At 41.4% G+C, this 13,866-nt stretch overlaps 1 protein-coding gene across 4 annotated transcripts in view; it reads right to left on the bottom strand.

The window, feature by feature from the left end:
• The window catches only part of LOC124260195 (methionyl-tRNA formyltransferase, mitochondrial-like), a 55,589-nt gene that overhangs the window by 36,039 nt on the left and 5,684 nt on the right, over positions 1-13,866 (bottom strand). For 3 of the 4 annotated variants that reach the window (XM_046694457.1, XM_046694455.1, XM_046694456.1), the window contains exons 4-5: positions 12,326-12,468; positions 11,350-11,472 (exon numbers count right to left, since the gene is read on the bottom strand). In XM_046694457.1, the coding sequence (XP_046550413.1) occupies positions 11,350-11,472; positions 12,326-12,468 (266 nt within the window). The remainder of the gene's footprint in view (positions 1-11,349; positions 11,473-12,325; positions 12,469-13,866) is intronic. The other variant, XM_046694458.1, reaches the window with a different exon arrangement.

The following is a 13,866-nucleotide window of genomic DNA, read 5'->3' as shown; positions in this document are numbered from 1 at the left end:
TGTGTGTCTCCTCTGTGTGTGTCTCCCCTCTGTGTGTCTCTCCCTCTGTGTGTCTCCCTCTGTGTGTGTCCCTCTGTCTGTGCGTGTCTCCCTCTGTGTGTGTCCCTCTGTGTGTCTCCCTCTGTGTGTCTCCCTCTGTCCCTGTGCAGGTTTCTCCCTCTGTGTGTCTCCCTCTGTGTGTCTCCCTCTGTCTGTGCTGTGTCTCCCCTCTGTGTGTGTCCCTCTGTCTGTGCAGTGTCTCTCCCTCTGTGTGTCCCTCTGTCTGTGTGTCTCTCCCCTCTGTGTGTGTCCCTCTGTCTGTGTGTGTCCCTCTCCCTGTGTGTCCCTCTGTCTGTGTCTGCAGGTCTCCCTCTGTGTGTCCCTCTGTCTGTGTGTGTGTCTCCCTCTGTGTGTCTCTCCTCTGTCTGTGTGTCTCCCTCTCTGTGTGTCCCTCTGTCTGTGCATGTGTCTCCCCCTCTGTGTGTGTCCCTCTGTCTGTGCGTGTGTCTCCCTCTGTGTGTGTGTCCCTCTGTCTGTGCGTGTGTCTCCCTCTGTGTGTGTCTGTCTGTCTGTGTTGTTTCTCCCTCTGTGTGTGTCCCTCTGTCTGTCTGTGTGTCTCTCCTCTGTGTGTCTGTCTGTCTGTGTGTCTGTCTCTCCTCTGTGTGTGTCCCTCTCTGTCTGTGCTGTGTCTCCCTCTGTGTGTCTGTCTGTCTGTGCTGTTTCTCCCTGTGTGTGTCCCTCTGTCTGAAAGTGCGTGTGTCTCCCTCTGTGTGTGTCCTCTGTCTGTGCTGGTGTGTCTCCCTCTGTGTGTGTCCCTCTGTCTGTGCTGCAGGTGTCTCCCTCTGTGTGTGTCCCTCTGTCTGTGTGCAGTGTCTCCCTCTGTCTCCCTCCTCTGTGTGAGTGTGTGCCTCTGTCTGTGTGTCACTGTCTCTTTTGTGAGTGTGTATCCCTGTCTCTCTGTGTCTGTCTCACTGTGTCTGTATCTCTGTCTCTGTGTGAGTGTGTGTGTTCCTCCCTGTGTGTGTGTGTCCCTTCTCTGTCTGTGGAGTGTCCCTCTCTGTCTGTGTGTGTGTTCTGTCTGTCTCTCTCTCTGATTCCTCTGTGTGAGGGAGAGAGAGGGAGGGAGGGAGAGAGAGGGAGGGAGAGAGAGGGAGGGAGGGGTGTTTAGTAGCTACCTGGGAGACAAAGGGAGAGTAAGCAGGTGGTTATGATCTTTGACCCTGGTGGACAGAGAGATGGGCAAGAGGGAAAATCTGAGCACAATCAACCAAGCCACTGAGCCTGACCACCACCATCCATGATACTGGCTGCTGGGGACCTATTCCTGCCTCAGATACTACAACACTTGATGCACTTTATACAGAGTGCTGTGGATAATATTACAGAATTGCTACTTGGACATATGTAAATAAGAAATTTCAAGGAATATCCAACGTAAGAGAAAGACTGACTGGGACTGACTGAGTTTTTGGTACGCCGCTTTTAGCAATATTCCAGCAACATCACGGCAGGGGACACCAGAAATGGGCTTCACACATTTTACCCATGTGGGGATTCAACCTGGTTTTCGTGTGACGAGCCAACGCTTTTAACCACTAGGCTACCCCACCGCCTAATTTAAGAGAAAGAGAAGTGAGTAAGTGAGGAGTGAGGAGTGTGTGTTCGTGCATGCATACTCTGGGTCACAGATGTATCAATACAGCCTGTATATAATTGAGTCACATCAAAATACACAAAGAGATCAAAGTATGAATATCAAGTCAATTATTAATGCAATGTGTTTAAGCAATTTCAAAGCTTTATGACGGGCAAATTATTAATGCAATGTGTGTTTAAGCATTTTCAAAGCTTTATGACGGCAAATTATCAATGCAATGTGCATTTAAGCAATTTTCGAGCTTTATGGTGGCAAAATTTTAATGTAATGTGCTTTAGCAATTTTCTAGCTTTATGATGGCAGTCAGTAAATAAACAAGTCTGTGTCAGTCAATCCAGTGATACATGTTATGAGCAAAATATGCTGTCCTTGCAGGATGACTCCCAATCAACCAAGGGTGGTAGGGTAGCCTAGTGGTTAAAGTGTTCGCCACACTGAATTACATGGGTTCGACTCCCCACATGGGTACAATGTGTGAAGCCCATTTCTTTGTGCTCCCCTAGAGTGATATTGCTGGAATATTGCTAAAAGTGGCTTAAAACTAAATTAACTCAATCAAGTAAGAGACAGAGTCTGGGCTCTAATTAGCTCATTCACTTAGAGACTCTCATGAACTGCTCAGGATACTATGGAAACATTCCAACCCAGATTTCATGGTTTCCACATATTTGACAATGGGTAGTTGAGGGTGTAAGCTCATCCAGATTTCATGGGTAGGTTTTACATATTTGACAACAGCTATCCTTGGGGTGTAAGCTAATCCAGATTTCCATGGGTAGGTTTCAAATGATTTGACAACAGCTATCCTGAGGAGAAGGCTAATCCAGATTTCATGGGTAGGTTTCACATATTTGACAACAGCTATCCTTAGGTGTAAGCTAATCCAGATTTCATGGGTAGGTTTCACATATATTTGACAACAGCCATCCTGGAGGAGTAGGTTAATCCAGATTTCATGGGTAGGTTTCACATATTTGATAACAGCTATCCTGGGGCGTGAGGGCTAATCCAGATTTCATGGGTAGGTTTCACATATTTGACAACAGCTATCCTTGGGATGAGGGCTAATCCAGATTTCATGGGTAGGTTTCACATATTTGACAACAGCTATCCTGGGGGTGTAGGCTAATCCAGATTTCATGGGTAGGTTTCACATATTTGACAACAGCTATCCTGGGGGTGTAGGCTAATCCAGATTTCATGGGTAGGTTTCACATATTTGACAACAGCTATCCTTGGGGTGTAGGCTAACTGGATTTTCATGGTTAGGTTTCACATATTTGACACAACAGCTATCCTGGGGCGTAGGCTAATCCAGATTTCATGGGTAGGTTTCACATATTTGACAACAGCTATCCTGGGGAATGAGAGGGCTAATCCAGATTTCATGGGTAGGTTTCAACATTTGACAAACAGCCATTCTGGGGATGTAAAAGCTTAATCCAGATTTCATGGGTAGGTTTTAACATGTTTGACAACAGCTATTCTGGGACGAGGCTAAACCAGATTTCATGGGTAGGTTTCACATATTTGACAACAGCTATCCTGGGGATGTAAGCTAATCCAGATTTCATGGGTAGGTTTCAACATATTTGACAACAGCTATTCTGGGGGGTAGGCTAATCCAGATTTCATGGGTAGGTTTCACATATTTGACAACAGCTATCCTGGGGGTGTAAGCTAATCCAGATTTCATGGGTAGGTTTCACATATTTGACAACAGCTATCCTGGGGGTGTAAGCTAATCCAGATTACTGGTTTGAAAACGCACCATAGGTCACTCCATCTTTGACTTGTTCCTTCTCCGCGATGGTTGAGAGGGTCCCCAGAGTCCTCAACAGCTGCAACAACAGCAGACAGTGTGAACAACATCATCCACTGACAATTTATTCAGACACTGAACAACAACAGACACTGTGAACAACAACAGCAAACACAGACACTTCATTCAGACACTGAACAACAGACACTGTGAACAACAACAGCAAACACAGACAATTCATTCAGACACTGAACAACAACAGACACTGTGAACAACAACAGCAAACACAGACAATTCATTCAGACACTGAACAACAGCAGACACTGTGAACAACAACAGCAAACAGACAATTCATTCAGACACTGAACAACAGCAGACATTGTGAACAACAACAGCAAACAGACAATTCATTCAGACACTGAACAACAACAGACACTGTGAACAACAACAGCAAACAGACAATTCATTCAGACACTGAACAACAACAGACACTGTGAACAACAACAGCAAACAGACAATTCATTCAGACACTGAACAACAACAGACACTGTGAACAACAACAGCAAACAGACAATTCATTCAGACACTGAACAACAACAGACACTGTGAACAACAACAGCAAACAGACAATTCATTCAGACACTGAACAACAACAGACACTGTGAACAACAACAGCAAACAGACAATCCATTCAGACACTGAACAACAGCAGACATTGTGAACAACAACAGCAAACACAGATATTTCATTCAGACACTGAACAACAACAGCAAACACAGACAATTCATTCAGACACTGAACAACAGACATTGTGAACAACAACAGCAAACACATATATTTCATTCAGACACTGAACAACAACAGACATTGTTAACAACATCAGGCACTCAGCAACAGCAAATATGGTGGACAGTTTGTTTGTTAGCAGTTCAACTCAGCAATATTCCTGCAATAATAGGCAGCAGTCTGTAAATAATCAAATCTTGATCACACAATCCAGTGATTAACAGCATGGGCATCGGACTACATAATTCGGATACGATGACATTTGTCAATCAAGTCAGCAAGCCTGACCACCAGTGTTTCCAATACTTCAATTTGCCAGTTGGGCATCAGGGTCTGTAAAAAAGATTTGGTTCCCCCTAGTAAAAGTTCCACCGGAACTTTTCAATCAAATATTTGTTCCTGTAATAGTGCATGCGGAACAAATATTTTGTTCCGCACACACAGAATTTATTCCGGGCAAATAGGAAATTCCACACACATCCTAAAAGTGTCTACAAAAAGAGGGTTTTGTTTGTAGGGGTAGTCTTAAAAAATTGGGGTATGTTTTATTTTGGGGAGGGAATGGAAAGGAAGAAAGGATTTCTCCTCTAATGCATTTGTTCCATATGGAACACATCCTGTGGCTATCAAGAAGCAATCATCATCATGTGAAAGTTCCTTAAAAAAAGACTAAATACAGTATTGTTCTGATTGGCATCATTTGTCTTTATTTTGGACATTGGTTTCATCTCATCTGACTGCATACATGTGTAGATAAAACCTAATGAAAATACTCATAAATACTACTCTCTCTGTCTTTTATCACTTACACTTTCTTCTTGGTCTGCTATTTTCTCACGGTCATTATGGAAATAGATTCCCCAGAATCTGAACTGAGGATTCTGTATGTATCTTGTGTTAAAACAGTTCACTTTCACTTCACGCCTGTGGAAAGAAGTTGAAAAGGGGTTCAACCACGCTGCAGGTTGCATCCATCTGCTCACCTTCAATAGTTCTCAGCTACATCTACCAAAGTCAATCTCTTCTTGTGATGCATTTTCGACTTGCACAACTTCACTGTTCAAATTCTTATCATTTTGAGGGACTACGCTGTTGCTGCTGGTTCATGATATTTCTTGATATTCATTTGTTTGTATGTGCTGATAAAACAACCTTCCATAGTGCTAACTTGATAATGTGATCCTCCTGGGTTTTCCTGATATCATGTAGGGTCCATTCCATTTCACTTTAATAAGTCCTTTTTGTCTCTTTCAAGGATTTCTCACCATCACTTTGTCACCCACTGTAAACTTTTGTGCTTCCACTCTGTATGCCTGTCAAAATGCTTCTTCTGAATTTGTTGAGCCTTTACATTATTGCTCTCACAAAACAGTCTCTGTAATTTGAGACTTCATGTCTTGTATTATCTGAACACATTTCTCAATCTCTTGTTCACTGTAGGCCTGAATTTAGCACTTGTGGAAGCAGTTTCCCCAAGACAATTTTCATTAGGGCAATACTGATTACCTAAAACATCAAATAAAATGGCTTAAAACTGCGCCGATGAATGTTTAGACGTTGTTGTAAGCTAATAAACATCCAGGAATGAATTGTTCCCACTTACTCGGGTTCATTCTGCACAACCTTATTCAACATGTTCTTTAATGTCGAGGTTGAGTCTTTTCACACTTTCTCTCCATTTGATTGAGGGATGGAATGGACTGGGTATGAATATGTTTATACCCATATACCTTTGCCAACTCTCTCATCAACTAAGAGTTAAATTCTCCTCCATTATCACTTACAATTTCCAGTGGTACACCAAACATGCAAAACATGTCATGAAGACATTTGGCAACATTAACACTTTCTTTTGAAGGTATGGGTACCGCTTTGGGCATAATTAGTAAAATAGTCAATTACAGTCAACACATGACAGTAACCTGCTTCAGACAATGGCTCATTTTGTCTTTCATGAAAGGGCCAATAAGGTCAATACCTATTCTTTTTCCATGCCCCAGATGGTATTGGAATTGGATTCATTTCACTCGTGTGTTGTTTTGCACTTCTTGTTGGTTTTCTGACACTCTTCACATGTCCTGACATAGTCTCTGACATCCTTATAGGACCCTTTCCAGTAGTACCTCTCAGCCACTTTAGAATCGTCTTGTCCATCCCCAAAATGGGACGCTGAAATTGTAAAGATAAAAGTACAGTGGGTAATGCATTATTATAATTATCATTAATATTAAGCACCCCAAATCCAAATAAACAGCATGACAATATTTGATAATATGCATTCACTTCGTGGCATTTCACCTTTCTTTAAAATATGTACATCTATTTCAAAAATATTATTTCAAGAATGTATGTATAAATATCTACATGTCATTGATTTAGCTTTATGATGAAATAATCTGTACACGTCAAAAGTACAGCATGTATCAGGTGATAATGGTCCTGATCGAAATCGGATATTACTGAAGAATAGTTTATATATCTTTCGATTATAATTTGATGTATACTAGTAGTTTGGGTAAACTTACAGTGATCAATATGGCACATCCTCATTGTTGCCAATTTCTGATCATCAGTTATGACAAGCTTCAATGGAGCTGGAGATATCTTTGATGTCGCCTGATACATAGTACAATGAAGCTTCACGAGGAAACATGAAGTGCTTAGCCGTCTTCCTTATTCACCTTTTCGTTTTCTGTGGCCTTTTCCTTGTATTTGTTTTCACAAATATACTGTATTAGAGCTGTGTATTCCCCTGTCTCCATGTTGCACCTTCCTGCTGTGTGGCACATGCCCGCTTGTTAACTTGGTTTTCATCTTGATGTAACATGTTTCATGTGTATTTAAGTATAGAGAGATCCCGATGTTGACAAGTTGGGCGAGTCCATTTTGCATTCAATAATGGCTCACGGTATTTGTTCCTGTTGGATGGAACATTTGCGTGTGTCAGCGAGAATTATTATTCGTGTCATCCGTTCACTATTTCACGGCATTTTATTCAAACGGAACTTTTACTACTCGAACTAAATCATGTTTACACTTGCTGCCTGAAGGCTTTAAAATCTACAGGCCCTGAATGAAATCTGCAGGCCCATTTTGTTAAAGTCAAACCAATAAAACACAATAGACTACACTGTATACCGTTTCACACCATTTCTACAAAATCAATTAGCCAAAACCTATGGCACAGAGAGATGTTTTTATTTGTTAAAGACTGGTGTTGACATTCCTATGTGCTTTATTTTAGCACAGAAATACCAGAGAGTGAAACTGTAAGTTATCGTGAACATGATTGATCATGGATGATTCCCAAAGCGTTAAAAGTAAAAAAATGGAAAAGGTTCCAGTTGAAAATAAGAGACAGATAATTAACTGAAGTCCACAAGGGCCTGCAAATATTTGAAACTGCTGAACCGATACAATAACAACCGGGCACTGGGCCTCCGGCTGCAATCCTGTTAGTATACAGTGAAAGCTGTCAAAACCAGCAGCTGTCTAATCCAGCAAGTTGTCAACACCGGGTCATAAAATCTCAGTCCTGTCCCAGGTTAATACATTTATCATCATTTAGAAGCCCTGCAATCCGGCAGCTGTCAATTCTCGCATCTCGGCATGCAATGAGCAGCCAGAATATGTGTTTATAACAGTAATCAGTGCTGTCTAATCTGGCATCGAGAAATGAGCTCTAATCGAATGTGTATTGTCACCAATTAATCCTGCCTTGAAACTACATGGTTGCCGACAAAGATAATTTAATCTTAGTTCAGTATGGGTTTACTTTGTACATGTAACTACTGAGTTGAGTTGATGTGTGCAGTAAACATGCTCACAGTGTAATGCTTTCCGCTCTTCTTCTTCGCATAGAGTAATAGAAGTCTATTTATTTTGATTTCTCTAAGATTGATTTTAGCAATCTTAAGTTGGTCATGAGCAACTTAGACATTGGATCTTACTTCTACGATTGACTTGGGTAAGATTGGGTAGTGGAGCGGTATGCGATCGTAACGTCATGCTAAGATTGAGATTTTAGGGTTTTACGATTCAGTAGAGCTAAGATCGGTTATTGGAATGGCACCAACACCATTCCTCTTATCACACACTCACCAGGTGAGACCCGTCTGGTCAGCCACATCAAACAACTGGGGGTTGTACACCCATCTGGGACCAACATCTTCTCCTCGCTTAGGACTGTGCCGACATCAAAACTGTAACAAAAATACAATACTGGACATCAGGAGACCATCTCCATCATAATGATTCAAGGATACAAAAGGCTTGTTCATTACTCTTGAAACCCCGCTTTTCGGCAATATTCCAGCTGCACCCCTCTGTAAATAATCAAATCTGGACCAGACAATCCAGTGATCAACAGCATGAGCATTAATCAACGCAGTTGTGATACCATGACATGTGTCAACCAAGTCAGCCAGAGCCTGACAGCCTGATCCTTTCAATTAAGCCTCTCACGACAAGCATGGATTGGTGAAAACCAGTTCTAATCCAGATCTTCACGGGTGATATGTAAACTGCAGTCATGCACCATTGAACCATAACATGCACAAATAACAAAAATGTGCAACATTAAATGAATTTATCAAAACTGCAATGAAATCCAATATCTGACAAGAGAGGTCGCTTACGAACAATAACCAGTAGAAGGAATGAATGTGTCTTGTTTACATCACTGTTGCCAAAATTCTTACCACAGTTTTTGAAAATGAAAAACGTTTCTAACGCTTATTTTTTATTGTATTTCATTTTAATTTCAAAACTTTTTTTCTCTGTGAAAAAAATGTTTATTTCAGAGACATTGATGTTAATCTGGGGTGGGTAGCCTAGTGGTTAAAGCGTGCCACACCAAAGGCCCGGTTCGATTCCCCACATGGATACAATTTGTGAAGCCCATTCAGAGGTGGAAATAACTTTAAAATTGCTAGTGTACTCCGGTACAGTGGCACATGTAAAAATCACTCTGCCCTGATCATTTTTCCACTATACCAGCCAGTTTCTTGTTGATTTTTTAAATAAACAACATAATTAACATTGGAATATCAACTGGACACCGGTACAGTGTGACATACAAATTTGCTTGCCCGACAGAAAAACACTGGACTGGAAGGCCGGGCAATGGGTTATTTCCACCCTGCCATTTCTGCTGTCACCTGCCGTGGATATTGCTGGAATATTGCTAAACACGGCGTAAAACCATAACTCCGTCAGTCGGTGATGTTAATCTACCAATATTCCAGCAATATGATTACAATCAAACTTAGATTCCCGAAGTGCATGTGTCCCATCACTTTATTTTGAATGAGTGAGTGAGTGAGTTTGGTGTAATGCCGCTTTTAGCAATATTCATTGTTCATGGTATCACAAAACCTGTGTATTTCACGTTAAATAAGTCTACATTTCATGCGACATTTTCTACCTGCTTGTTCTGGACGCGAAAGCATTTTGTGTTCTGGAAACAAGTAACCAAAAACGAATTTTGCCCAAGGAAACAACAAAATACAATAATGTTTCTCTCAGGAAATTTAACTTGCTAATGATGACAAACAAGCTCTAAAATGGAAGGAAATGACATCTATGTTTCAAAATTGATACATCTTCAGCCCACAAAGGAAGAAAAAGAACCATCATTTGTTTTCTTTTGTTAAAAACCCAATGATTTTAATTGAAAACGGACATTTGACTGCTCAAAACTCACACATTTGTTATCTGGACAGACAGGTCACCACAGTGAAACGATTACTATGTCAATTTCACTGAGATCACTCCATCACAAAACCTCTCATACTTAATCGGGTATTGACGCCTTCTCCAACCATGGACTGAGAAATACGCCTCTTTACTCTGATTACCCGTGAAGATCCAGGTTAGAATTGGTCTTCAGTAACCCATGCTTGTCGAAGAGGTGACTAACGGGATCGAGTGGTAATGCTCGCTGACTTGGTCAACACGTGTCATGGTATCCCAAGTGCACAGATTGATGCTCATGATGTTGATCACTGGATTGTCTTGTCCAGACTAGATTATTTACAGACCAGCGCCATATAGCTGGAATATTGCAAAGTGTGGCATTACACAACAAATAAACCAATAAACCAAATAAACAAAAGTTTTACTCTGAGATGAGACCTCTGTTCAGATCGGATGACCTCTGACAGAACTTTGACAACTCAATTGTCAGAGTTTCACCTAATCAGATGTCATTTCTTTACTACCGTGATTTCAGAAATTCCAACAAAAGGAAACTTACAAACATGCCTTTGATCGGTAGCCATGGAGCATAGTAATAACATCAGCCCTCTATGTTGTAAATTACAGAAAGGCCATTTAACCATTATTAAGTATACAGAGAATATTGAGATTAGGTCTCATTACATATGAATTATACGAACGAGTGTCCTTCCTATGTTATCTGACAGAGCTTAAAGCGAGTCATATACCATAGAAAGGTCACAAGTTTCAGATAATTCGTGTATGTAATGAGACCGGAAAGTGGTTTTTATTTATTACCCAAATTGACAAAATAGCGTGATTTTTGTTATAGTTTTTGGTTTCAAACCCCAAACCAGTTACATAAAGAGGTTTGCGAAGAGTTTGTACTGTAGTATTAACATTTGCATGACGCCACACTGTAATGACGCCACTGCCTTGGTAACCTACATCACGATGCATGTCAGTTGTCATCGCCAGACAGCCTCCTACAGTAAACTACTCCGTGAGCACCCCGCTTCTTGGTTTGCAGTTGCTTCACTTGGGTAACATCACTGGTGGAAAACGTAGAGATCAATTAACACCAACTGTCATTGCAACATATTCTTATTATGTATAAAATCTATATCTATAAAATCATAACTTTGCCTTTCTGGGGCAAATCACTGGCAATTGGTGCCTTTTCATGGCTAAAATTAATTTAGGGACTTGTTGTAAAAGGTCCAAATTTCAGGCTTTTTCATGACTGTGATCATGTGTTTACAAACCTGTTGTTGTTTTCACTGCACGATTTGACTGTTCAGATACAATATGCATATCTTAGCCAGCTTAGTGGACAATAGTGGAAACTTGACTCTTATAGTCAGTTACCTCCCTTGCCTTGGGTAGCTGGTGCTGATCATATAGAAACAATTTCATGATAGAAATGGGTGTACATGTAATCACTCACTGTTTGGGTCTCAGTTTCATGATCGTCACTCCAGTCACCTTGTCACGTGACAGGATGGTGTGTACAAGAGGCGACGCCCCCCTCCATCGCGGCAGCAGGCTTGGATGAACATTCAGGATACCACTGGAAGTCATGAAATCCTCAAATCAGCATTTATCATTTGTCAAAGATGTAAATGGAGGGTGGGTATGTGCAAATGTCATTTTACACATTCTATGCAAAAGGCGACCCGTGAAGGTCCGGGTTAGAATATTGATCTTCAGTAACCCATGCTTGTTGTAAGAGGCGACTAACGGGATCGGGTGGTCAGGCTCGCTGACTTGGTTGACACATGTCATCGGTTCCCAATTGCGCAAAACAATGTTCATGCTGTTGATCACTGGATTGTCAGGTCCACACTTGATTATTTACAGACCGCCGCCATATAGCTGGAATATTGCTGAGTGTGGCGTAATACTAAACTCACTCACTCACTCACTATGCAAAAGGCATAAATGCTACTTCTTGGTGTTGTGTAAACCAGAGGTTGATAGTCTGAACAACAGCACAAATACAGAATAAAGTAATATCCTAAGCAAAATTTCCAGTGGAATTTTTTTCAAGGATAATAATTTCAAATGCAGTATTTTCTCATATGAATATTCTTTCCTCTGGAGGGGGTGGTGGGGTAGCCCAATAGTTAAAGCGTCTGCTCATCACGCTAAAGGCCTGGGTTAGATTTCCCACATTGGCACAAAGTGTGAAGGCCATTTCTGGAGTCCCCAGACGTTATGTTGCTGGAACATTGCTAAAAGCGGCGTAACACCATACTCACTCACTCACTCCAGTGGAATTTTTTTCAAGGATAATACTTTTAAATGCAGTTTCAGGTATATTTTCTATATTTCTGCAAATATTCGTTCCTTTAGAAAATATTAACTCAGAAACATTAATTCTTTACATCTCTGCAGAGGTAAGAATTCCTGGCATGACATACTGTGGAAACATTCTGATGACTTTCCCTGGAACAAGATACCCGAACGACGCCAGCACCCCCACATCGTAGCAACCGGTCAGATCTGGTATTGGCCAGTCACGGATGGAAACACCCACGGTTTCAGCATATGTCTTCACACTGTTCTGAAGAAAAGATCGAATTCTTCACAGATAAATGGTACAGTTCAGTGATTCCAATAATAATAATAATAATAAATGGCTATTTCTTGTGCGCCATAGTCCATCCAGAGCATGCTCAAAGGGCTACATATAAAGGAGTCACTAGAGTTTATAAGGAAAATATGACAGTTCGTCAAAATGGCCATCAAAATATTTGGCAGTTACAGGTTGTAGAATTTTTTGAAGAGTGAGGTTTTGAGTCCCAAATTGAACGCTTCTAAGGATGAAGCATTTTTTTATGGGAGAAGGAAGACTGTTCCACAGGGTTGGTGCGTCAAATTGGAATGATCTAAGGCCAAAGTGTTTGAGATGAACTTGGGGAACTTAGACAAGATCTTGATTCTGGGAGCGGAAAGAACAGGTAGGCACATATGTTGACAACATCTCAGAGAGGTGTGGAGGAGCTAGGCCGTGTCTGCAGCGGAAAACAAGAGTGAGGATCTTGAACTGAATTCTGCCTTCAACCGGCAGCCAATGCAGACTCTGGAGGATTAGGGTTATGTGAGACCATTTGGATGTTCCAATGTTTCCATTGAGTTTGAAAACATATTCCTGTTTCGGGGAATGGGTTATTTCAAATCTCATTAAAATCAGATGGACCAGACAATCCAGTGATTGACATCATGTCTTGACAGGAGGTAACCATCACGGCTCTCGTCTACCTGGGCTTGATATTAGAAGCATCAAACGATAACGCTAACAGGTTTGTTTGGTTGGTTGGTTGTTGTGAAACATTGCACTCAGCAATATTCCAGCTATATGGCAGCAATATTTGTGGAAGCTGCGGTGGCTGAGTGGGTTAGGTGGCTGAGTGGGTTAGGTGGCTGACTTTGTGTGCATGATCAACAACATGAGCATCGAGTGTAACCCCAGCAGCATGATCAACAGCATGAGGAACTGATGACATGTGTCAACCAAGTCAGCAAGCCTGACCACCCGATCCCGTTAGTCGCCTCTTACGACAAGAATGGGTTACTGAAGATCAATTATTCCCAGATCTTCACAGGTTAATGCTGACAGGTTCTCAGCTACCCAAGCGAGTGAGTGAGTGATTGAGTTTAGTTTTACGCCGCAGTTAACAATATTCCAGCTATATGGTGGCGGTCTGTAAATAATCGCGTCTGGACCAGATAATCCAGTGATCAACAGCACGAGCATCGATCTACACAATTGGGATACGATGACATGTGTCAACCAAGTCAGCGAGCCTGACCACCCAATCCCGTTAGTCGCCTCTTACGACAAGCATGGGTTACTGAAGATGAGTTCTAACCCGGAACTTCACAGGTATCAAACATGATATACACAGGTATCAAACATGATATACACAGGTATCAAACATGATATACACAGGTATCAAAC

The sequence above is a fragment of the Haliotis rubra genome, unplaced genomic scaffold (genome assembly GCF_003918875.1).
Source record: "Haliotis rubra isolate DU_JTF1 unplaced genomic scaffold, ASM391887v1 Scf753, whole genome shotgun sequence".
Classification (NCBI taxonomy): Eukaryota; Metazoa; Mollusca; class Gastropoda; order Lepetellida; family Haliotidae; genus Haliotis; species Haliotis rubra.
The sequence above is the reverse complement of the archived record's forward strand: the minus strand, read 5'-3'. Positions and strand labels throughout refer to the sequence as shown.